The sequence below is a fragment of the Muntiacus reevesi genome, chromosome 5, assembly GCF_963930625.1.
Source record: "Muntiacus reevesi chromosome 5, mMunRee1.1, whole genome shotgun sequence".
NCBI classification, from domain to species: Eukaryota; Metazoa; Chordata; class Mammalia; order Artiodactyla; family Cervidae; genus Muntiacus; species Muntiacus reevesi.
In genome coordinates this window covers 91,716,999-91,743,300 of record NC_089253.1, presented here as the reverse complement: position 1 = coordinate 91,743,300, position 26,302 = coordinate 91,716,999, and the positions used below count along the sequence as shown (strand labels likewise).

The 26,302-nt window shown below is 44.2% G+C and overlaps 1 protein-coding gene across 4 annotated transcripts; it reads left to right on the top strand.

Annotated features, from left to right (window-relative positions):
* Positions 1-2,834: 2,834 nt before the first annotated feature.
* On the top strand, positions 2,835-24,797 carry LOC136168413 (period circadian protein homolog 3-like). 4 transcript variants are annotated; one of them, XM_065935838.1, is made up of 8 exons: positions 2,835-3,017; positions 3,156-3,388; positions 3,966-4,111; positions 5,165-5,280; positions 7,222-7,423; positions 15,531-15,582; positions 20,175-20,317; positions 23,882-24,797. In XM_065935838.1, the coding sequence occupies exons 2-8, from the start codon at positions 3,279-3,281 to the stop codon at positions 23,962-23,964; spliced, it is 852 nt and encodes a 283-aa protein (XP_065791910.1). In that variant the 5' UTR covers positions 2,835-3,017; positions 3,156-3,278; the 3' UTR covers positions 23,965-24,797. The 4 variants fall into 4 exon arrangements, with proteins under 4 accessions (XP_065791910.1, XP_065791909.1, XP_065791912.1 ...); XM_065935837.1 differs by having other exon boundaries at positions 2,835-3,388; XM_065935840.1 differs by having other exon boundaries at positions 2,835-3,541.
* Positions 24,798-26,302: the final 1,505 nt, after the last annotated feature.

The following is a 26,302-nucleotide window of genomic DNA, read 5'->3' as shown; positions in this document are numbered from 1 at the left end:
AGAAGTGGAACCTCTATGAACATCTTCCTCTGTGTTGACATTTCAGTCAAAGAATGTGGGCAGATTCCCCTGTCTTGTTCAGTCAGTTGTGTCCGCCTTTGTGGCCCAATGGACTGCAGCATGCCAGGCTTCCCTGTCCTTCACTGTCTTCCAGAGTTTATTCAAACTCATCTCCCTTGAGTTGATGATGCCATCCAACCATCTAGTCTAATGAGTTGTGTCCCCTACACAATAAGTCTACATTTGCATCACAAATGAAATGTTTTTTAAAGTATAGTAGTTTTTTCATTGGTTTTGAGTGACGATTAATTATTTGCTTTAAAATTGATCAGGCTGCTTAGCTCATTTAAAAATAAGCAAACTTACTTCCAACTGAGCTGCTTTTCATCGTAGCAGAAAATTCAACCTGTAAAACTAGAATTTACTAAATAAACCAATTATGGTATAGTTATTATTAGGAAGTATTTTTTTCCCCTCATCCTTTAAATAGCTAAGTGCATTTAGAAATCTATTTGGCTCTATACCGCCACACGGACAATCCCCTGTTGGCAGAAGTGCCTGCCCCTGGGCAACGCTGTGGATTCCCAACCTCAGGAAGGACTTCTCTCCAGCCTCTTATCTGTAGCTCTTCCTTTCTGTGTCATTCACCTCCTACTGGATCACGCCATCACTTAATAGTGATCCCTGCATCCCTGCCTCCAATCAACAAATGCTTGTCTATAGCTCTTCACAGCAAAATTCCTGTCTTTCTGTAGTTACCATCACACATCCTCTTTTTCTTCAGTCCACACTACTGAGACATCTGTAACCACGGTCATCGTCTTGGTGAAGGCCAACAGGAAATTCTCTGCCTTTGTCTCACTCTGCTTGTCACCAGCATTTGATATAGTTGCCAGCTGTCCTTGAAATGCTTCATTATGGAGCTTCCAGGACCCCACACTCCTGGCTCTCTTTTAGCCTTATCTATGGCTCCTTATTCTTTGCCTGACCTTATCTCCCTATGCCCTGAAGCTTGGCCTTTGGCCTTTCTCTGCCTGCACTCTGTCACTGACACCATTTCACCCACCACTGTGAACGCCAGAGGCTCCGATGACTCCCTTAAATGTAAGCTGTATCTCCACCCCTGGTTTCTCCCCTAAACTCCCAGCTGGCAAATCCAATTGCCTACCTGACTACTCCGCTTGGATGTATGACACACATCTCAAACGTGGTGTGTAGAAAACAATTCTCTGTTCTCCATTAAAACCTGCAATCCCCAGACTTGCATTCGGTAAATATTTGCTGAATAAATGCTGTTTAACAAAACAGGGCTTCAGAGGAGAGTGAACATCATTTGAAAAAATAAGGTGGTTTATCTAATACCCAGGGTTCCCAGGTGATGCTAATGGTAAAGAATCTGCCTGCCCATGCAGGAGCCAGAGGAGACGGTGGGTCATCCCTGGGTGGAGAAGATACCCTGGAAAAGTGGCAACCCACTCCAGGATTCTTGCCGGGATAATCCCAAGGACAGAGGAGCCTGGAGGGCTACAGTCCATGGGGTCGCAGAGTCAGACACGGCTGAGTCACTGTACATGCACAAATGCATTCAATACCTAATATGACCTGCCACATTCCGCTTTACCCACCTCTTTTATGCACAATTGCTTCAATTCAGCCAACCAATACTGAAGATTTCTGTACCAGGCACTGGAGACGCGCAGAATCTCTGCACAGCACCTTCCACTTCAGGTAAGTCGAGACACAATTAAAAAGAGCCCTCCGTGTTTTTTAAAGGGCTTCTCTACACTTCCTCAGTGAAGGCAATGGCAAACCACTCCAGTACTCTTGCCTGGAAAATCCCATGGACGGAGGAGCCTGGTAGGCTGCAGTCCATGGGGTCGCTAAGAGTCGGACAGGCTGAGCGACCTCACTTTCACTTTTCACTTTCATGCATTGGAGAAGGAAATGGCAACCCACTTCAGTGTTCTTGCCTGGAGAGTCCCAGGGACGGGGGAGCCTGGTGGGCTGCCGTCTATGGGGTCACACAGACTCGGACATGACTGATGCGACTTAGCAGCAGCAGCAGCAGCTACACTTCCCTTCCAAAATAGTGTCTTTTACAAACACTTGTCTTTCTCCAGTTGCTAAATGAAATCTTTAACTTTAGGAAGACGAGGGAAATGTTTCAAGTTGTGAGAATTCCACTTCTGAAAACCAGGTTTGATCTTCCCAGCTCACTTAGTGTTGGCAGGAGTGAGAACAAGAAGGTCGTTAACAAAGATGGAAACTCGGGAAGACACAAGGAAAGCGCTGCGCTAGGATGTCCAGCGCCCTCCTCCGGATGCCCAGCGCCTTCCTCCGGATGCCCAACCCACCGGCTACACTCTCCCGGACACCTGCTGGCGCTCCCTGGAGCAGCTGCCAGTCACGTGGAGGCTGGGCCGACCCCGCCCACCCTGCCGCTCGGGGCCCGCCCCCTCGTGATTGGTGGCTCCGGTGCCCTATCACTGCCGCGCTCGCTCCAGCGGCCCTCGTGGCCCATCCCCCGACGCCGTAAGGGAGCGGGGACCAGGACCTCCTCAGGGTCCCTCCGCCCCCTGCCTAATAGGCGCCGACCAGTAGGATTGGTCATGCGCAGTCCTCAGGCCGAACCCCCGGCGTTACGTAACCGACTCTGAGGCCTTTGCCCCTCGTTCCCTCACCTCCGCTTCTGTAACCCAGACGCCCCGGCGCGGACCCCGCCCCCGGGCCAATGGGGACCCGTAGAGCTGGCGGAGGCGGCCAATCGCGGCCCCAGGGGGCGGAGCCGTGTCACGTGGCGCGCGGGGTGGGCGTGGTGCCGGCGGTCGCCTGGAAAGCGGCGGGCCTCGAAACCGCGCGGGGTCTGGTCCGCTGGGTGAGCAGCGCCGGCGGCGGCGCCTGAGTGCTCGGCCCGGGTGGCGTGGGCTCGGAGCCCGCCGGCCGCGGTCGCCCCAAGCCTGTCCTACGCTGTGAGAACTTTGTGCTTCAAGTGGCTCCTTGCTCCGTCCTGTTCCTGGGTGCGCGGCGATTATTGGGGCTGCCGGGGCCGCGGTCTCCTCCAGGGCTGCCCACCCCAGGAGCCACAGCCGGGCTTCCGGAATCAAATTGTGTTTCTGTTGACACTTGTCACTTTTATTTCCATCCTCCCCCTCCAGGATGGATCTTCGGTGGGCGAAGACATTCAAAATTGCAGGGAAGTACTGGGGAGAAAAGTGCCCCCGGAGGAGCAGGGTCAGTAATTGCCCGCTAATGATGACTGACATCTCTGAGGCGCTGGCATGGACCACAATGAGAAATACGGTTCGGTCGCCGATTGCAAAGTAGCAAAGAGCAGGCGACTGACTGGGGGCTGCTGTGCGAAGATGGATCCCGGTGAAGATGTAGAAAGGTCTGGTGGTAAATCTCAGAACCCCAGGGGGAATCAGCGTCATGAACTTGAAGGACCACAGGCCAGTGGTCCTGAGGCCCCCGGGAATGATGCTGCTGAGCTCTAGAGGCAGAAATGCGAGCTGTGGAGCAAATTCATGCAGACCAGCAACAGGTGACATGACCTGATGTGTTTGTTGTTCTTTGCTGGGTCAGTAGAAGGGAAAGACGGGCTTCCATCTTTTTGCATTTTGTTTGTAAGCCTAGGAAAAAAGTTTACCGGGAGTCTCCAGCAGCTTGGAATGAAATACCTTGGAGACACTGAAGGAAATTAACTATATAAGTAGGTTAAAAGTAGTTAGGGAATTGCTGACTCTAGGCTGAAGTGGGACTCAAACAGTAGAAAAGGTATGATGTTTACCAATTTCTTGACCTGTCATTCCCCACATGTAAAAAGGGGATAATAAATCTGTGAACTGAATGAGCTGATTCATGTTAAAGGCCCAGAAAGCAGGCCTGACCCGAAATACACTGTTCAGTGAAAGTTGACCTATTGTAATCCAAAGTGTGAATTTAGAATTTTTTTTTTTATCTTACAGTGAACAGCAAGATCGAAACAGAGTTTCTGAAGAACTTATAATGGTTGTCCAAGAAATGAAAAAATACTTCCCATTGGAAAGACATGGTAAACCAGGCCCACTGGATGCCCTTAACTATGCCCTTCGCTGTGTACACAGTGTACAAGGTAAATGGGCTACCCGGAAAATACAGTCTTGCACATACATCACTGCTCATAAATGGCAGCCAGGCCAGAAGCATTGTCTGCTTGGTTTTAGGCACAGAAATGTTTTGAGTTTTTTATGCTGTTCTGTGTGAGATGAGTAAATCTACACTGATGCCACTGGCATCTTAGTTTTTCAAATTAGCACCGTGTGCATGCACTTCAGTCGTGTCTGACTCTTTGCAACCCCTGGCGCCTCTGCCAGGCACTTCTGTCCACGGGATTCTCCAGGCAAGAAAACTGGATTGGGTTGCCACGCCCATCTCCAGGGGATCTTCCCAACCCAGGCATCGAATCTGCGTCTCCTGCTTGGCAGGTGGATTCTTTACCACCGGGAAGCCCTATTTGTGTAGTAGTTTAGTATTTTTGTTGCAGTAGTTTGCATTTTTATTTCTATTTCGGGAGTGTAAGAGTTTGGCATAACCACATTTTGGAAATTCACTTTTTAAAGGAATATTGTCTTCTATGATTATTGAGGGGAAAATACATTTGCATTTCCCTGTCATAGACATACTTTTAAAATTCAGTCATGTCAGGAATTTACCAAATTAAAATGGAATGGTTGTAAACACTTTTTCTTTTGACAATTTTCTTCTCAAGGGATTTTAAAAGTGCACATTCTGTAGCACAAACCTCTGTGGCTTCATAGATGAAATAGATGATATATAATTCCTGAATACTGGAGTAATGTTTCTGCCATACAAATCCCCTCTGTGTATATTGAGAATTTTTGGTTTCAGTACCTTGTTTTGGTACTTTAAATTTATCTTGTTCCCTATGAACCAGAACATGCCAAATTCATAAATTCAAAATCTTAAGTTTATATAACTGTTAGTGTTTTACGTGAAAGAAAAAACTGATCTTTCAAGGAAAATATTCCAAGGTGCCCTTATCCTAAAAAAATTTGCCAACTTTAATAGTGATGAAAATGACTTCCTAACGATATTGTTGTGAAAATGACTTCCTAAAGATATTGTTGTGAAACAGCTTACCTATCTATTTTCCTGTGTTTCTTAGCAAACAGTGAGTCTTTCCAGATTCTCAGTCAGAACGGGGCACCTCAAGCTGATGTGACCTTGTGCAGTCCGGAGGAGCTGGCCGCTATTGCTTCAGAGCACACTTCCAAAAACACAGTAAGAATTCACAAGTTTTGCCATATCAGCCAGGGTGGTTTTTCCTAGGGACCTTATCTTGATGTAGAGTCTTAAAAGTAACAACTGAAAGTAACCACAGTTTGAGGTAAACAACTGGAGAAAACTGCTAATGAGGCATCTCAAGTTTCTCCTGTCCTTGACATAGAAAACATCTGAAAACAAGAAGCAGCACATGAGTGTTAGTTGGCTTTGCTTTGGTTCTGGGGTGCCTCTGTCTCCTTAGCATCCCTGAGTTCTCCCAAATTAAGAAGAAGATAAAAGCAACACTGCAGAGTAATTTCCTGCATCGTATTCTAATCTCCAAATGTTGATTTCTATTTATATCAATCTTAGTTCCAATACCTACTACTCCAGGTTGTAACAACTGGATTTTATAAAGCAGGTAAATTGAGATGATGTAATCTTTTGTAAAATTGTGAAAGTTATTTAGTATTTATCTTTTCATATGGACAGAATAATTGAGGTTCATGTTTTGTTGACATGATGGGGATTACTTAATTTATATGTAGTGCGTGCATGCTAAGTCACTTCAGGCATGTCCGACTCTTTGTGACCCCATGGACTGTAGCCCACCAGGCTCCTCTGTCCATGGGGATCTCCAGTCAAGAATGCTGGAGTGGATTGCCATGCCCTCCTCCAGGGAATCTTCCTGATCCAGGGACTGAACCTGCATCTCTTATGTCTCCTGCATTGACCGTCAGGTTCTTTACCACTGGCACCATCTGGGAAGCTGAATTTTTGTGTAGACCTCAACATAATCAGTCCTGAATATTCATTGGAAGGACCAATGCTGAAACTCCAATACTTTGGCCACCTGATGTGAAGAACCGACTCACTGGAGAAGATCCTGATTCTGAGAAAGATTGAGGGCAGGAGGAAAAGAGGACAATAGAAGATGAGATGGTTGGATGGCATCACCGAGTAGATGGAACAAGAGGTTGAACAAGCTCTGGGAGTTGGTGATGGACAGGGAAGCCTGGCCTGCTGCAGTCCATGGGGTTGCAAAGAGTCGGATACAACTGAGCGACTGAACTGAACAACATAATTGTAACTTAAAGATTTTATAATATTGGAGCATGAGATATCCCTAATGTTACGTGCTTGTTTTACTATTAATAACTAGTGTGTTTATGGTATTGTAGTAAGTGCTATGGAGACTTAAGAAAAAAAGCTTTAGAAAAACATTTTCCTTTTAAGATCTTCAAATTAACACTAGAGAGGAAAACATATGCCAATGCTAGCCAATACAAACCGTGGCTGATTATAAGGAGACTGTTTATGTCTAATGAAATGAATTAGAGAAATGATTCTTATGAGGTATGTCAAAGACACCATCTTGGAGCAAGTAAACCTAAAGCTTGATCTCGAAGCCTAGATATGCACAGGCTAAGGGAAGACCGTCCTGTTAGGTATATAGCACAGCTTACGAAGAAGAAGGAATCAAGTGAACACAGTATATAATGTGAAAGGGAAACTGTTAGTCACTCTCAGTCGTGTCCAACTCTTTCTGACACCATGGACTGTAGCCCGCCAGGATCCTCTGTCCATGGAATTCTGCAGGCACGAACAGTGGAGTGGGTTGCCATTCCCTTCTCCAAGGGATCTTCCTGACCCAAGGATCGAACCCAGGTCTCCTGCATTGCAGGCAAACTCTTTACCGTCTGAGCCACCAGGGATTCACTGTTTAATAGGTATAGAATGAGCTGGTGTATCGTTTGGCAGAACTTACTTCAGAAGGAAAAATGCAGGTTTTACAGTGATAACTAAGAAGTATGTTGGAGAATTTTGTTACCTTTGCCAGATGCATGTGTGTGTGCGTTTTAAGTTATTGATCATAGTAGACATCTAGATGAAATTTATTCAGGAAATGTTGCTAGTCATAATTCAACACTGTGCATTTATTTTGATTGTTTTTCATAGGATACCTTTGTGGCAGTGTTTTCATTTCTCTCTGGAAGGTTAGTGCACATTTCTGAACAGGCGCCTTCAATCCTGAACTGTAAGAAAGAGTTCTTGGAGTCTTGTCATTTTGTTGAACTGCTTGCCCCGCAAGACATGAGGGTGTTCTACATGCACACTGCCCATGCTCAGCTTCCGTTCTGGAATAAATGGACACAAAGAGGTAATGGGACCAATACTCAGATGTTTATCTCACCTGGCTAAGATCAGTTTCATTCTACCAGAAATAGTACACAAGTGAATGCATTATTCAGAATATGCAAATTATATGGTTTTTCTTATTTATTTTTAAAAGGCAAAGTGTGATGAAAATCGCATTTTAAATGTTTATAATGACATAAAGGTCCAATAAATTTGCTTTCATTTAGTCAACTTAATTTCACAGATTATATGCTATAAATATGGTTTGATTACAGCATGCTATATAGCAGATTTGGAGAAGGAAATGATGACCCACTCCAGTATTCTTGCCTGGAGAATCCCATGAACGGAGGAGCCTGGTGGGCTACAGTAGTCCATGGGTCGCAAAGAGTCGGACATGACTGAGCGACTTCACTTCATTATATAGCAGGTTAATTGCTACAAAGGCTCTGTTTCCTTCATGTGAATACAATTCAATGTTTTTCCTCTTACACTGACTTCATTATCTCTCTCTCTAGAGATAAGCTTCTCAAAGTTAGATCCCTTTCCAGTTTTTCTTCTCCTTAAAAGCTATGACTCCCATCATTTTGTTTTCCTTCGGAAATGCTGCTTTGCCTGAACTGGGGGGTGGGTGATGGATTTCTCCTCGCAGTTTTCTTTGTGATCTTCTGTCCCCTGTCATCTTCCATGCATTCATTCATCCTTTCTCAGTTAGTTAGTTCAATCACTCAGTCATGTCTGGCTCTCTGCGACGCCATGGACTGCAGCACGACAGGCTTCCCTGTCCTTCACTGTCTCCCAGAGCTTGCTCAAACTTACGTCCATCAAGTCAGTGATGCCATCCAGCCATCTCATCCTGTGTTCTCCCCTTCTCCTCCTGCCTTCAGTCTTTCCCAACATCAGGGTCTTTTCCAGTGAGTCAGTTAGGTGCCCAAAGTATTAGGGCTTTAGCTGCACATTAGTTTTTGAATGTTGAGTTTTAAGCCAACTTTTTCACTCTCCTCTTTCACTTTCATCAAGAGGCTCTTCAGTTCCTCTTCGTTTTCTGCCATAAGGGTGGTCTCATCTGTATATCTAAGGTTATAGGCACTTCTCCCAGCAGTCTTGATCCCAGCTTATGCTTCATCCAGCCCAGCATTTCACATGATGTATTCTGCATATAACTTAAATGAGCAGGGTGACAATATACGTCCTTGATGTACTCCTTTCCCAATTTGGAACCAATTTGTTGTTCTATATCTGGTTCTCACTGTTGCTTCTTGATCTGCATACAGATTTCTCAGGAGGGAGATAAGTTCAGTGCAGTCCCTCAGTCATGTCTGACTCTCTGTGACCCCATGGACTGCAGCACACCAGGCTTCCCTGTCCATCACCAATTCCCAGAGCTTGTTCAAGCTTATGTCCATCAAGTCGGTGATGCCATCCAACCATCTCATCCTCTGTTGTCCCCTTATCCTCCTGCCCTCAGTCTTTTCCAGCATCAGGGTCTTTTCCGAGTCAGTTCTTCCCATCAGGTGGTCAAAGTGTTGGAGTTTCAGCTTCAGCATCAGTCCTTCCAATGAATGTTCAAGACTGATTTCCTTTAGGATCAACTGGTTTGATCTCCTTGCAGTCCAAGGGATTCTCACGAGGCAGGTAAGGTGGTCTGGAATTCCCATCTCTTGAAGAATTTTCCACAGTTTTTTGTGATCCACACAGTCAAAAGCTTTGGTGTAGTTTAAAGCAGAAGTAGATGTTTTTTTTTTGGAACTGACAGAAATCCTTTCCATGAAAATTTCATGAAAAGTCACCCTTTACATCATATTTCATACTTTTCATGAAACATCTTTTAAAGGTTTTAGTATAGATCAGCTTTCTTTTTGATCCCAAAACCCTTTTCTCTCACTTTGATTATTTTATTATGGTAAAAAAACACATTCACAAAATTTACCATCGTAAGAGCTGACTCATTAGGAAAGACCCTGATCCTCTGAAGGATTGAAGTCAGGAGGAGAAGTGGGTGGCAGAGGATGAGATGGTTGGATGGCATCACTGACTTGATGGACATGAGTTTGAACAAACTCCAGGAGATGGTAAAGGACAGGGAAGCCTGACATGCTGCAGTCCATGGAGTTGCAGAGTCGGACATGACTTAACAACTGAACAACAGCCGTTTTTGAGTATGGTTCAGCAGCGTGAAGTCCGTTCACAGTGTTGTAAAGTGGATCCCCAGAACTTCATCCTGCAGATCCAGATTTCTGTACTTTTTCTGGTTTTCAATCCACTGCCCAGCCCAGTGCAGATCAGTCTTACAGGCTTTTTTTAACCACAGACCCTCTCTCTGTCCTCTGTAGAAGCTTCGGAAAAGACACCTGTCACCCCTGTGTTTCTTCCAGCTCCTTCTTTCCTGTTTTGTTGTTTTTCAGTCACTCAGTCATGTCTGAGTCTTTGTTACTACATGGACTGCAGCTTGCCAGGCTTCCCTGTACTTCACCATATCCTGGAGTTTGCTCAAACTAATGTCCATTGAGTCATTGATGCCATCCAACCATGTCATCCTCTGTCATCCACTTCTTCTCCTGCCTTCAATCTTTCCCAGCATCAGGATCTTTTCCATTGAGTCAGCTCTTCACATCAGGTGCCCAAAGTATTGGAGCTTCAGCATCGGTCCTTCCAGTGACTATTCAGGACTGATTTCCTTTAGGATTGACTGGTTTGATCTTGCAGTCCAAGGGACTCTCAAGAGTCTTCTCCAGCACACAGTTCAAACTCATCAGTTCTTCAGCACTCAGCTTCTTTATGGTCCAACTCTCACATCCATACATGACTACTGGAAAAACCATAGCTTTAAATAAATAGACCTTTGTGGGCAAAGTGATGTCTCTGCTTTTTAATATGCTCTTTGGGTTTGTCATAGCTTTCCTTCTTTCCTGTTCCCATCATTCAAAAACACTAATTTCATTTTTCTTCCTCTTTCTAAATTTGTGTTGTCAAACTTTAACTGTCCACATTTTTTCTCTGCTTTTGTTTGTCATGTATTCATCCCAGGGACATTTATGCAGCCGTCTCTGGGGGCCAAGAGCTGTTCTAGGTGCTGAGGTACAGCTGTGAACAGAACAGACACTTGGGACTGCTCACCAGCTCTTTCTCATTTACCCTTCAGTATTGCCCTACAGTCTCTGTCTGATTTTTTCACCTTCTTATCTTTGCTAATTACTTAACATTTCCCCTACTTGCGAAAACATACTAGTCTCTGAAATTGTTGTCTTTCAGACCTAAACATTAACTTGCTCCATAAAGATGGTATCTATCTCATTCACTCCTGACACTGTACTTCTGCCTTAGGAACCCCAATGCCGGGGTCCAGCCCCAGCAGGATCCAGGGGAACCCTCAGGATGAACGGCGTCGGTGAGAAAGAGAGAGAACAGACCAGGATATGCAGCAGAGTCTGGCGGTTGCTTTATTTTTCACCATCGCCTTTACACCCTACGTTGGTACATTTCCAAGGGGGAGATAAGCATACAGACTTAGTTTAACATTCCATCAGCTTGTCCTTCACGAAACCAGTGTGCTCTGTATATTTTTTGTTTATGAGAGTCTTTTCCCATAGATTTTTTTTGTACATTATCTTCTGGCCTTGAGGTTAGCAGAAAACAGAAAAGTGGCAGTCTCATGGTGCACCAGGTTGCAACATAATAGAAATACAATCCTATTAACATAAAAGTCAGTCTTTTTGCATAAGTTCTCAGCTAAATTCATCTAAAAAGTTTAGCACACAAAGACTCTGCGGCTCTGGTGAGGGATCCCCTGTTTAGCACTCCTGGTTAAAATTAACAATTATCTTATTGTTTTTACACTAGGGCTAAACTCTTATTTTTCTAGATCTCCAACTATATTAACAATAGTTTCCACTGCGCAACCTCAGCACATTAACATCAATCAAATGTTGATCTAATTACCACTTTTAAAACAATATTTTTTGTATTCTCTAATAGGGCTTCCTCACCCCCCAAAGGGCTCTGTGCCTATTAGAGCCTTTTTTATGGATAATCTCTATGTATAATATCTTTTGGCTTTCAGGCCTGTTGACAATTTATGGCTTGCACCTGGTGCAACTTTAAGCAACTTCAGTAGCCGACCCTGTCTTTTTTGTGGTTAATCTATTTTCTTTCTATTAGGTGTCATCTCCATGGGAACTAGATAGGATTACATTTTTACAGAACAGAAATGCAAAGGATTGCAAAAACAGCAGATATGGCACAAAACAGGCTCTTAGTCTAAAAGTTAACTTCCTGCAAGAAGTCACCAGCTAATCTCTATCTAAACTATTTTAGGCACATTTGTGGCTATAATATTTGTGGAACTTTTCTCACCCCATGGAGGGACCTATGCTCAATAGTTTCTTTTGTTAGCGTACTGTGCTTAGGATGTTTAGAACAATCATGAGCATTTTTTGCAATGAGAGCACACATTTATCAAACAAGCCAGAATGCCAGCAAAAGGGTTTGAATTGAAGCATTTCCTTCATCCCTGGCCCATTCATAGGGTACCAGTGTCCAGGAAATTTATTAATTAGGGTTTTAAGTTGGTCTTTATTCATTGAAAAAGGAGCAGGAGAGCTCTCGGCAGGCAACACAAGAATCTGCAGCAGGGCAAACAAGAACAACAGCAGAAAAGGGGGGAGGATACAGGGTTGGGTAGAGGCCGAGGCCAACCTGGAGCGTCCCTTATGTCCTGGATGGCCTTGCCTGTCAGGTTTTTTCCTCATGACCTCATCATGGATGGGGTCCCAGATGGCCTTGCCTGTCCGGTATTTTCTTCATGACCTCGTCATGGGCGGGATCTCCCATAATGGCTCCCGGCACACCAAGGATCCAGACTCTCCCCAAGAGCCTTTTTTTTAGCCCCCACACTGTTCCTGGCTTATGCATGTGTTACCTCCTTCTGTTCCTTCCTTTGAGTTCAGAGAACATTAATAAGAAGACATAGGAAGCTGTATAAACTCAGCGGTTGTCAAGTCTGGCCTAGTGTTAGAGCACATTTCCACTTAAATTTGTCATGCAGACCTCTGAGAAGGAGCTGACCACTCTTTCTTTAGAACACAGCTTCAGCAACAAGAACTTGCACACTCCAGCCCAGGTGTGGAAGTGACCATCTACTTCATCCATCTACAGCCCATCTACTGTTTGAGATCCCATAGGCTGACTTTCTGTGTTTGAGGACTCCTGGGGAATGCAGCTAAATTCAGATGCCTGATGTATAAATAAAGGCGAGTTCACCTTACAGAAGAGTTGCAGTATTTTTTATGTGCAAGGAATTTTAAGCTTGGAATCTGAAGGTCTGAGTTTCAAATTATGTCCTTTCATGAACCTTGGACTCTTTGAAAGTCCTTTGGGCTACAAGGAAATCAAACCAGTCAACCCTAAAGGAAATCAGTCCTGAGTATTCATTCACTGGAAGGACTGATGCTGAAGCTCCAGTACTCTGGCCACCTGATGCGAAGAGCCAACTCATTGGAAAAGACCCTGATTTTGGGAAAGACTGAGGGCAGAAGGAGAAGGGGGTGACAGAGGATGAGATGGTTGGATGGCATAACCGACTCAATGGACATGAGTTTGAGCAAGCTCTGGGAGATAGTGAAGGACAGGGAAGGCTGGCGTGCTGCAGTTAATGGGGTCGCAAAGAGACATGACCTAGCGACTGGACACGTGAACCTTGGAGGTCACCTGGCTTCTCATCGTAAAATGAGAATCTTAGTTTCTGATGTGCCTGTTAATACAGGGTTGCTGAGAGGACCTAGCAGTAAAGTGGGTAAGTGAAGCCCTGGGGATGTTTGGAGCATCCACGGCATAAAGGCTTATCTTTACTGCTGTCATCTATTGAGTGGTTACTGGTTGTCAGGATCTCTTCTTGATGCTTTAGTGGAGTAACCCAGTTAACCTTCACAAAGATTTCTCTGGTGAACCGACACAGTAACTATGTTGATTTGAGTCTGCTTAGAATCAGGGTACTTATGATTATGGAGTAGGGGTTGAGAGGAGCCCTCGACCCGCATTACGGGCCTGGCCAGAAGGAGCATGGGCAAAGGAGGGCTAGGGGCAGGAGCTTGGGCTGCAGCGCAGCTTAAACAGCAGCTGGGCCAGGCACCCAAAGGGGTCCAAGCTCCACACGCTGAAGGATCCCGGCATCTGAATGGAGTGGTCCTATCTCAGAGCCCCTCAGTGCACGGGCTGGTGGTTTGGGTGTCAGTCAGGTCCCCCACAGTCAAGAGCTGAGCCATTTCTGAGCTGCCACAATCACAGAGGTGCCAATGTCACACTGTCTGTCAGTATGGAGCTGGCCTTTACCTTGACAACGTGAATCCAGAGCCCCTTTGACAACTTGGTTGCTGGGACCACACCTTAAAGCAGGAAACCTTGCCCCAGACAAAGCCGAGCACTTGAAAGTGGCCCCACGGGATGGCTCCCATCTGAGCCTGGCTCCCATCTGATCTGAAAGTCAGATCAGAAAACTAAGGATGTTTTTGAAACATCTTTCTCTTGCCTTAATTCCTCCATGATTTATAGGAGCCTTGAGTGAAACAGTTTTTATGTTGCAACAACAGGACATCTTAGAGAAATGAATTTCTTTACCTTATTTTTTCACTTCTTTTTCTCACTGTGCTCAGTTGTGTCCGACTCTTTGCATCGCTTTTAACTGTTGCCCACCAGGTTCCTCTGTTCATGGAATTCTCTAGGCAGGAATACTGGAGTGGGTAGCCATTCCCTTCTCTAGGGGATCTTCCCAACCCAGGGATAGAATCCACGTCTTTTGTGTCTCCTGCATCACAGACAGATTCTTTACCTCTGAGCCATCAGTGCAGCTCACTTCATCAAGTTCTTTCATTTATTTCTCATGGATATTCTGTAAGAACTTCTGGTTTCAGAATTCTTGGACTGCAACTATTATAGTTTCATGAGTTATGATGGTTTGGTCATCGGTGCATTTACTTTTAAACTGGAGGCTTTTTAAACGTCATAAACATTTTTCTTGATTGTTCAGAAGTCCAGTTTCTGACTCTTGCTAATGATCCTTCCCTCAGGGATATAAATGCCTGGGCTATATTTGGTATTTTGGGTCTTTAGAATTCTCATTGTAAATGCTCCTTCAGTGTATTTTTAAAAAACATTTCCTTGGTTTCTATAACTGGGGACTGTTCACTCCAGTGAACAAATACTCAAGATATATAATTAGGGAGATGTAACAGACAAAAGTAATCAGCAGTACTTGAGAATAGATTCAGTTTCCTACTGTGTCCTAAGACGGGCAAATTTAAAGGTTTCTGATTTATCTCCTTATAAATTAGTAAAATAAATGCAAAAGTTTATAAAACTGAAGCAGAATCTTTGGCATAAGAGTTGTGAGGAAAAACTTTCTTTCCATTGTTCTGGGTCCTCATTGCGGCTTGAAGGCTCTCTAGTCCAGAGCACAGGCTCTAGAGCAATGGGCTCAGTAGTTGCAGCGAGTGGAATCTTGTTCCCTGACCAGGGACCCAACCTGACTCCCCTGCATTGGAGGCCGGATTCTCAACCCCTGGGTCACCAGGGAAGTCCTGAGAAAACGTTATTAATGACACTGACTTGGTACCGTTTTCTGGAACTTAGTTTGCCAACATATTATGAGAGTCATGAAATGATCATATTGTTTAGGTACACAGCTCTGGGAAATTTATCCAAAGAAAGAAAATACAATGAAAAAAAATGTACTTTATATCCTACACCCAAAAGCTCTATGTAGTCTAAGTTCCAAGTTTTTGAGACATGTCCACAATATTACCATGGCATGGAATATCACCAGCAAAATGCTTGTGTCACAGGGTGACTACATTGATGTTTAAAGCAGTGAGTGTGGACAGGTGTAGTAACAGAGACAGAACTGCAGGAGATGACAGGGAAAGGCCATCGTCAGTGACTCTCAGGGCCTCTCCTGAGGGCTGCTGATCAGCAGGAAAGCCCTGGGTGGATCCTGGATGGGATGAGATCTTGGTAAAGGGGAGGGGAGTCCTATTTTAAGAGTAGCTCTCTCTCTTAAAAGAGTGCCCTGTTTGGTTAGTGATGTTTTCAGGAGGAGCCACCCAGGGCAGGACACTGATGGATGTCTTTGTTTCCAGTGGCCTCACAGTATGAATTGGAACCGGTGAAGTCCTTCTTCTGCAGGATTGGGTGAGTATGGAGGCTCCTGAGGCCAGGAGCAGTGGGTTAGGCTCTGATTATATTTTAATTTTTTCTTGGCGTATAGCTCATCCCTGGGTTGGGAAGATCCCCTGGAGTAGGAAATGGCAACCCACTCCAGTATTCTTGCCTGGAGAATCTCAAGAGGAGCCTGGTTGGCTACATACAATCCATAGCATCACAGAGTCAGACATAAGCATGCACATGAAAAAACAAGAACTGATTTACAGTATTTCAGATGTACAGCAAAGTGATTCAGTTATATATACGTATACTAAGTCACTTCAGTTGTGTCAGACTCTGCAACCCTATGGACTGTAGCTCTCCAGGCTCCTCTATCCATGGGATTCTCCAGGCAAGGATAACTGGAGTGGGTTGCCATGCCCTCCTCTAGGGGATCTTCCTGACCCAGGGACCAAACTCATGTCTCTTAGATCTCCTGCATTGGCAGGTGAGTTCTGTAACACTAGTGCTACCATTCACATGTGCGTGCTAGTGCTGAGTCGCTCCAGTCGGGTTTGACTTTTGCGACCCTAAGGACTGTAGCCTGCCAGGCTCCTCTGTCCATGGGGTTCTCCAGGCAAGAATACTGGAGAAGGTTGCCATGCCTTCCTCCAGGGATCTTCCCCACCCAAGGATCCAACCCCCATCTCTTGTGTCTCCTGCCTTAGCAGGTGGTTTCTTTACCACTAGCACCACTATTCACATATATATTCTTTTTCAGATTCTTTTTCATTACTGGTTATTACAGGATAATTGAATATAGTTCCTTGTGCTGTGTAGGAGGTCTTTGTTTTTCATCTGTTTTATATATATAGTCGTCTGTATCTGTTAATCCCTAATTCCAAGTTTACCCCTCTGATTTTATTTAGCACTTATTTTGATTCTTCTGTATTCAGCTAGGTCTTCCGTGAATACAAAAGACAAGACCTGGTTCTTGCTACAAGAAGTTCTTATATTTTGACTGAGAAGATGGATGTACCTGTGAGAAAAGTAGATAGTAATGCAATAGGAGAAAAGACTGGAAAGATCACTCAGATCTGAAGCCCACTGTTGTCTGGGGCTTTTTTGGTTTTGTTTGGTTTTTGTTTTTCAGTCACATTTAAAATTAATTTTTGCAACTTTGAACAACCTTAAAGCAAGATAGGTATATTTATGAGAAGACTTAAAGACTTCCCTAGTGGCTCAGCTGGTAAAGAATCCGCCTGCAATGTGGGAGACCCAGGTTCGATCCCTGGGTTGGGAAGCTCTCCTGGAGAAGGGAACAGCTACCCCACTCCAGGATTCTGGCCTGGAGAATTCCATGGACTGTATAGTCCGTGGGGTCGCAAAGAGTCAGACACGACTGAGCGACTTTCACTAAAAGGTCCAGAGATAGAGAACTAGAAAAGAAATCAGAAGTTTAATTGTAATTGATTTCTGGTAGAATTTATTAGTGATTTTTTTTCTCCTTTATGTTTACTATGACATGTTAATGTTTGTTGTTGTTTGATCGCTCAGTCGTGTCCGACTCTTTTGCCACCCCAGCCCACCAGCTCTTCTGTCTGTAGGATTTCCCAGACAAGAATACTGGGGTGGGTTGCCATTTCCTCCTGCAGGGGATCTTCCCTTCCCAGGGATCAAACCTGTGTCTCCTGCATTGGCAGGCAGATTCTTTACCACTGAGCCACTGGGAGAGCCCTTCATAGTAAAAGAAAAAAGCATTTTTAAATGACATTGCAATCACCAACATTAATGTTGAAGTTACTATTAATAAATGGCCTTGATATTTAGAGAAGAGAAGTCCTTGTAATAGATGATTCAGACACTCCATGGACTTGGGGGGACCTGAGCTAATGGTATTCAAATATTTGGGGTGGGATACCCTGGAATGGTACAGGGGAGAAGGCCCATGCCGGTTCCTCTTGTCACTCACAGGTGAGTTGTTCATGAAGATCTGAGAGCAGTGCCTGCCAGATAGTAAGCGCTGTATGTGTTTGTTACTCTAGTAGGTACTAGGACCAAAACAAAGTTCTGCCCTCATGGACTTAGTGTTCTGTAGGGATGGGGGCTAATAGTAAATAACTGTGTAAATATACATGTGTCAGTTGTAGTAAGTTCCATGTAGAACAGTGAGCTGAGTAAGGGGGTTCCGGGGAATGGAGAGGTTGCCAGTGTATTCACGGTGGTCAAGGAACTCTTCTCTAGTTAGAAGCCTAACTGACCAGAGCCCAGAAGGAGGTGAGGAAGCAGCGTGTTTGAGAGACGACAGCCCCAGGCGAGTACAGAGGCCCTGGGCAGAGCACGCCTGGCTCTGGGGAGGAAGGGGACAGGAAGGGTGGAGAAGACAAGGAAGGAGGGGCAGAGACCACAGGACACTCTGAAGCCTGGGTGAAACGTTTCGTTCAGGGTAGCCACTTAATTATTTTTAAAACTCCAGGGATTTTCAAAATAATATAAAAACTAGTACAATGAACTGATAGGTGCTGCATTTTCCATGAATAACCATGGCCAGGCCTGTGTCATCTGTTCCACCACATCATGCCCCCTCTCCTCAGCTCTCTTATCCTTTCCTTCATGGTTATTTCAGAGTCTTGTCCTAACAGTAAGGTTCTTGTCAAGCCTCCAGGTGTTCCTGTTGTTCCTCTGTGGCCGGCAGGAGCTGCTGGTTAACTAGGCTAAGGAAGTTAGCTCCTGGCCGGGTGAGAGTCCCCGTTGGTTTTGACACTTCCTTTGTGGCAGACTTGTCATCCCAGGCTCAGCAGGGATGGTTGCTCCCCAGATTCAGGTCCTCGGGCAGTGGCTGCTACAGGGTCACCAGTGCTTCAGGAATGTCCAGTGGGTAGAGACAGGGCATTTCCATTTCTTACAAAGAAATATCGTTGATGGTATGAAAGGCTGTGCTGGGTGGGGGTTGGAGCGGGGCCGGGGCGGGGTGGGGGGGTTGCAGAAGTGGTGTAGCCAGGAGATGGTGGGTCCTGGACTAGGCAGTGGGGCTGGATGTGGAGATACTGTGCATCTTCTGGATGTTTCTGTAGGGGAGGCTTAGCAGTGTATACTGATGGGTTAGTTTGGGGTGTGAGACAGAGTAGTTAAGGTGATGTGGAGGTCTTTGGCTCAAGGTGCCATGTACGGGGTGGAGGAAATTGCAGGATGAGCAGCTGCCTGGAGAGTTGGACGGGGGTGGGGATGGGGAGGGGATGGGGGCGGGAACATGTGGTGAGTTGTGGATAAGTGTGAGATGTAACTAGAAATCTGCCCCGTGATGCTGGCAAGTTGTTAGTCCAGGAGCCCGGGGTTCAGGGGAGAAGGCCGGGCTAGAGACAGATGCGCAGATCATCTATGTATCAGTGGTGTTGAGAAGCCCAGGACCAGGTGACCCCAGAAAAGCATTCACAGAAGTAGGAGGAGAGGCACCAGCAGAAGTACGGGTGCTGGCAGGTCAGTGTCAGCAGGGGGCGCTCTTCTGAGCGGTGAGCTAGGAAGCAGGGTCCCGACTGAGTGCAGAGAAGTGGCCAGAGATGCTAGAGTTTGAGGAGGGCAGAGCGCGCGAGAGCGGGTGGTAGTGAGTGTGGGTGTGGGTCTGCTGGGCGAGCAGATACCCGACCTGAGCATCCGGGCTCATGATGGTCGGAGAGGAGAGGCTTGATGGCAGAAACAGAGTGTGAACCTCAGTCTGGGGCATTTGGTTAGAACCAGGTGGAAACTTCCCAGTAGCTGGGCAATCAAACCGGATGGACATCTCGGGGGTCGTTGTAGAGCCTCCCCGCCCTCAGGAGCCTCTGTGCTGGGTGGTGGAGTGGGCTCCAGCCCTGCTCTTGCCCCCACCAGGCACTGGGTGATGCTGAGCCAAATGCCAAGCCTGCACCAGGCAGGGGGGGCAACTTTAAGTGGTGGGGCTGGATCTGTCCTTTGAACAAGAATGTAGAAAGGAGGGGGTGCCTGGGGGCTGGCTTGGGGGCACTGGTCCCAGGGGACCCTGTTATGTGATGCTTGGGTTAGACACGTGAAATGAGATGGACGGCTGTGCCTGTCTCTCTTCCCAGCAGGAGTGAACAGTCATGCTGGAATCAGTGACCCATTCACACTCAAGAGTGATGAGCCAGGTCTCCAGAAAACCTCTTACTCATCAAATAACAAATCATTGCCCTTGGGTACTAAACATTTAAACTAACATTTCCCTTCTTTTAAAAATAAATCTAAAAATAAATAAATAAATAAATAAAAAATAAAATAAAAATAAATCTGTTTAACACTGCTATGTTTGTAATGGATAACCAAGAAGGTCCTACTGTCTAGCATAGGGAGCTCTGCTCAGTGTGATGTGGCCGCCTGGGTGGGAGGGGAGTTTGGGGAAGAATGGATACATATATGTGTATGGCCGAGTCCCTTTGCTGCTCACCTGAAACTGTCTGTCACAACACTGTTAATCAGCTACCCCCAACTACAAAACAAGAAGTTTTACAAAGTAAATAAATACGTTTAGACATTTTAGACTTGTACATGTCTCCCTTGAAAATTACTGAACATTTTCCCTGGCCTCGTTTCACCTTGGACTAAGTGGACCCTTCATGACCAGCACTAACCGCGCTATCCTTCTTCAGCGGAGGTGAAGCCGGGGAGCCGCAGCCGCTTTACTGCCCATTCCGGATCACCCCCTACTTGATTCATGTGCATAGCTCGGCCCTCGCGGAGGCTGAGCCCTGCTGTCTCTTGCTGGTGGAAAAGATGCACTCGGGTTACCAAGGTAAGCCGGAGCATCTGCGTTCAGCTCAGATGTGATGCATCAGCGCATCAGAAAGGAGCCCGTGAAAGCCCGCCTCTTCCCTGAGCCCGCTCTGCCTGACGTTTGTCTGCTGCCCTTGACTTCGGTGCTGGTGTCTCCTTCAAGGAAGCAGGGCCCCTAGGTCCAAGCATAGACTTGGCCACAGATGCACAGACTTCCTATCCTTTCTCTGCTGGTGACCGTCCTGTGGTCTTTCGCTTCTGTCTTATGTGACATAGGAGCACTGAAACTGTTGCACAGAGAAGTCACAAGAATGAGTTAGGTTTTTTAAGTGTTTTGAAAGCCCCCCCCACCACCACCAAGTAAACAGCATAGTTTGTTTTCTGATGGCATAACTACATTGCTAAATTCACATATCAGTATAGAAGCAGCTTCCATTCATTATATTTTGAAATTACAGTCAATTCTGCTTGTAACATGACACATGCTTTTTTGGAATTTATCATCCTGTGCAAAAAAAATTCACGCAAATCACAGGGCTTAGGGAAAAATGAGTTTAGGGGCACAACACTCAATACATTAAAAATTTTAAATATTTAAAATAAAATTTAAAAATTTAAAATTTAAAATAAACACAAAATAAGATGGTAACACATAAGATGGTAAACACATAAAATGGTAACACAGCGTTACATAATAAATGACTAAGAAATGCATAAATGTTACAATAAATGCAGCTCTTCACTGTGGAAAAGCCTTGCAGTTTGCTGTGGACACAGGTGTTGCACGGGCTGCAGCTCGTGCGTTACTATGAGTGCTGGAACAGAAGTCGTCTGAAATCACACGGAGAGTTCCATCACTAGGTTGGACAGGCATGGCTCAAGGCACACCTGGTGCACAGAGGCAGCAGCTAGATATTTCATGTGTGTGCATGTTTCTCTGTGTTCCTTAAAAATGAAATTGTGCCTAAGCAAATGCAGATTGCATCATGCCCAAATCATCCCCTAATGTTTGACCACCGCATTTTCCAAGAGGGCTATAGCAGAACTGATCACGCCAACTTTATTACAGATTAAAAATGTCCATGTTGTACTGACATCTTGATAGCTTACAGTGAGTGATGTCAGATTTGTGATCTCCAAAGAAGATTTTGCTTCAGGATCAGGGACCAGGCTTGATCACCCAAGAATGTTTGTGTAGCAGAAGTTTTGTTACAGTGAAAAAGGACAGAGAAAGCTTCTGACATAGACATCAGAAGGCGACAGAGTGCTCCACTTGCGAGTCTTACCAGTGCCTTAAATACTTTTACCAGACCCACTCCCACAACATACCTCTTAAATTAATAAGATCAGAACAATAGAAAGGTCTTACCAGACCCACTCACACAATCTTAAGAAAACATACATATAAGATAACAAGATTAGTCAGAAGGTGCTTGTTAAGAAGGAGGAACATGTCCTGGAGCAAGATACATTGTTGTTATATATGTTATATATAACATATACATGTTATATAATCATTAGTACTCTGCATATAAGTTAAATAAGCAGGGTGACAATATACAGCCTTGATTCCTTTTCCTATTTGGAACCAGTCTGTTGTTCCATGCCCAGTTCTAACTGTTGCCTCCTGACCTGCATACAGGTTTCTCAAGAGGCAAATCAGGTGGTCTGGTGTTCCCATCTCTTTCAGAATTTTCCACACTTTATTGTGATCCAACAGTCAAAAGCTTTGGCATAGTCAAGAAAGCAGAAATAGATGTTTTTCTGGAACTCTCTTGTTTTTTCGATGATCCAGCAGATGTTGGCAATTTGATCTCTGGTTCCTCTGCCTTTTCTAAATCCAGCTTGAACATCTGGAAGTTCACGGTTCACGTATTGCTGAAGCATGGCTTGGAGAATTTTGAGCATTACTTTACTATCGTGAGATGAGTGCAATTGTGCGGTAGTTTGAGCATTCTTTGGTATTATTGCCTTTCTTTGGGATTGGAGTGAAAACTGATCTTTCCCAGGCCCATGGCCACTGCTGAGTTTTCCAAATTTGCTGACATATAGAGTGCAGCACTTTCACAGCGTCATCTTTCAGGATTTGAAATAGCTCAACTGGAATTCCATCACCTCCACTAGCTTTGTTCGTAGTGATGCTTCCTAAGGCTCACTTGACTTCACATTCCAGGATGTCTGGCTCTAGGTGAGTGATCACACCATTGTGATTTTCTGGGTCGTGAAGATCTTTTTTGTACAGTTCTGTGTATTCTTGCCACCTCTTCTTAATATCTTCTTCTCTTAGGTCCATACCATTTCTTTATTGAGCCCATCTTTGCATGAAATGTTCCCTTGGTATCTCTAATTTTCTTGAAGAGATCTCTAGTCTTTCCCATTCTATTATTTTCCTCTATTTCTCTGCATTGATAGCTGAGGAAGGCTTTCTTATCTCTCCTTGCTATTCTTTGGAACTCTGCATTCAGATGCTTATGTCTTTTCTTTTCTCCTTTGCTTTTCACTTCTCTTCTTTTCACAGCTATCTGTAAGGCCTCCTCAGACAGCTATTTTGCCTTTTTGCATTTGTTTTTCTTGGGGATGATTTTGCTCCCTGTCTCCTGTACAATGTCATGAACCTCCACCCATAGTTCATCAGGCACCTTGTCTATCAGATCTAGTCTGTTAAATCTATTTCTCACTTCCACTCTATAATCATAAGGGATTTGATTTAGGTCATACCTAAATGGTCTAGTGGTTTTCCCCACTTTCTTCCTTTTAAGTCTGAATTTGGCAATAAGGAGTTCATGATCTGAGCCACAGTCAGCTCCCAGTTTTGTTTTTTTCTGACTGTATAGAGCTTCTCCATTTTTCGCTGCAAAGAATATAATCAATCTGATTTCCGTGTTGGCCATCTGGTGATGTCCATGTGTAGAGTCTTCTCTTGTGCTGTTGGAAGAGGGTGTTTGCTATGACCAATGCGTTCTCTTTGCAGAACTCTATTAGCCTTTGCCCTGCTTCATTCTGTCCTCCAAGGCCAAATTGGCCTATTACCCTAGGTGTTTCTTGACTTCCTACTTCTGCATTCCAGTTCCCTGTAATGAAAAGGACATCTTTTCTGGGTGTTAGTTCTAAAAGGTCTTGTAAGTCTTCATAGAACTGTTCAACATCATCTTCTTTAGCATTAATGGTCAGGGCATAGACTTGAATTACCATGATATTGAATGGTTTGCCTTGGAAGTGAACAGAGATCATTCTTTCGTTTTTGAGATTGCATCCAAGTACTGCACTTTGGACTCTACTCAGTAGTTACGACCCCTGGGTTTAGTTGCTCCGAAGCATGTGGACTGTTCCTGGACCAGAGGTTAAACCCATGTCCCCTGAACTATAAGGCAAATTCGCAACCACCAGAGAATCCCATAGGCATTACCTTTTGACCTAATTAAAATGTAGTTAATAATGAAAATTATTAGATTTGGCTGCTCAAAGGCCTGCCCCTTAAGTGAGATTTCTGTTGTATCATGTAGAGTTTGTTGCCTTTTTAATATGTTAAGTGGATAATTAATTAGATATTTGTCTCTAAAACAAGTCTTTCTCTTCTTCACAGCTCCTCGAATCCCAGCAGATAAACGAATTTTTACCACAACACATACTCCTGGTTGTGTTTTTCTTGAAATAGATGAAAGATAAGTACTTCTTTAAGTCTAAAAGCAATTTGTTTTGGAAAATAAATTAAAATATTTAAAACTTTATGTTTAATATACATCTACATAATGACATCTATCCATTTGCCCATTTGATGTTTGTCAGTTTGAATTTCGTGTTGTCTAAAATTTTAACATATCTTGCTTGTTATACTTCTAAGATTTACAAGTTATCATATTTGATTTTAAAGCTTTAGGTAAGTCAGAAATTATTTTTATGTACTGCCCAAGAGGACAGTGAACCTTAGACACATTGTATATCAGTGTTAGTCCCCCAGTCGTGTCCAACTCTTGGCAATCTCATGGACTATATATAGCCCACCAGGCTCCTCTCTCCATGAGATTCTCCAGGCAAGAATATTGGAATGAGTAGCCATTCCCTTCTCCTGGGGATCTTCTCGACCCAGGGATCGGAGCTGTGTCTCCCGCATTGTATTTACCATCTGCGGCCCCAGGGAAGCCCACATAGTATATAATTATCGTCAAAATGAGCCCTAGACTCTGGCCTCTGAGCCCTGTGCACATATATTGCTTGCTGTAGGCAAGTGCTTCCCAGTTTATGATGAATTTCTATTAGTCTGAAGTGAAGGGGGAAAGGAACAAGAAAAATAAGGCAGGTTTCTTTTTTTGTAAAGCTAAGTTTATTTAATTTAAAGAATTGTTACTTGTTTTGAACGTATGTCCTACCTACTTTTTTTAGTTATTAAAATAGTCTTTGTTATTTAACAGGTAGTGATAGTAGATAATCATCATTGCTTATTGCTGTTTTTTTTATAACTTTATTTGGGAAAATGAAACATTGTTATCCTATGATTGTATCCTTCATCTTCCCCCATGCTTGTGTAAAAAATTTACTTTGTGAAATCTGAAAATCTGAGAACTAATACATCAATCCTATTATAGGTGAGCATAAAGCAAAAATGTAAAAAAACTTAACACAGTTATGATAGGTATTAATTTTGGTTTTTAAAATTTTTTAACATCTAGGAAATTCCCTGGTGATCCAGTGGTTAGGACTCAGCATTTCCACTGCTAAGAGCCTGGATTCAATCTCTGATCAGGAAACTAAGATCCCACAAACTGTGCATTGAGGCCAAAAAAAAGAAAACTTTAAAAAAAGTTTTTTTAACATCTGGAAATGGATTTATTACCCATTTATTACCATTTAGTTATCATGAAACTAAACAGTAATCAGAGAAGGCAATGGCAACCCACTCCAGTACTCTTGGCTGGAAAATCCCATGGGCAGAGGAGCCTGGTGGGCTGCAGTCCATGCGGTGGCGAAGAGATGGACACGACTGAGCGACTTCACTTTCACTTTTCACATCCATGCATTGGAGAAGGAAATGGAATCCCATTCCAGTGTTCTTGCCTGGGGAATCCCAGGGATGGTGGAGCCTGGTGGGCTGCCGTCTAAGGGGTTGCACAGAGTCAGAAACGACTGAAGTGACTTAGCAGCAGCAACAGCAGCAAACAGTAATAGTGAGTTACTTTGTATAATTTAATCTGTACAAGGTAAGAAAATTTAGCTAAAGACATTCTGAAAATAGCTTAAGTTTACTGCATTAGAAAGTATGGTTAGGAATCCAGGCTTGCACTGTAGGGGGTGTGGATTCAATCCCTGGTTGAGACACTTAAGATACTGAATATCATGAGGGTGTGGCAAAAAATAACAAAGATTATATATACATGAGTTTCCTGGTGGCTCAGACAGTAAAGCATCGGCCTGCAATGCCAAAGACCTGGGTTCGATCGTTGGGTCAGGAAGATCCCCTGGAGAAGGAAATGGCAACCTACTCCCATGGAAAATGGAAATGGAAGGAGGGAAATGGAAAATCCCACGGACAGAGGAGCCTGGCAGGCTACAGTCCATGGGGTTGCAAAGAGTTGGACACGACTGAGGGACTTCACTTTCTTTCTTTCTTTCTTATATGTAAATGAGAAAAAGAAAATATTTGTGAATTTATACACATAGAAAATGTTTACAGAGTCAGTTTTTTTCTAAGTCATCTTGAATGTCTGGTCATTAGAGTTTTTTAATGAACATTTATCCTACAAATGTCTTTGTGACTGGTCCTCTATTTGATACTACTGTTTGGGAGACATTGTTTTTGTTTACTTTTAAATACTCTGTATAAATTTATAGCCTGCTTTCTTCATTTAACATGATAAGCATTTTTCTATGTTATAATATGATCTTTGTAGACTTTTCAAAAGGCAGTACAATTGAGGGCCTCAGGAGACCTCTGAAAAAGTGAAAAATGTTAGTTGCTCAGTCATGTCTGACTCTTTGTGACCCCATGGATTGTAGCCCACCACTCCTC

Bases quoted from the DNA above. Each gene is read 5' to 3' on its own strand.
- LOC136168413 (XM_065935838.1), top strand. From the start codon at position 3,279: ATGGACCACAATGAGAAATACGGTTCGGTCGCCGATTGCAAAGTAGCA. The intron at 4,112-5,164 runs GTAAATGGGCTA...TGTGTTTCTTAG, and splicing joins CTGTGTACACAGTGTACAAG to CAAACAGTGAGTCTTTCCAG. The intron at 15,583-20,174 runs GTGAGTATGGAG...ATCCTTCTTCAG, and splicing joins TCCTTCTTCTGCAGGATTGG to CGGAGGTGAAGCCGGGGAGC.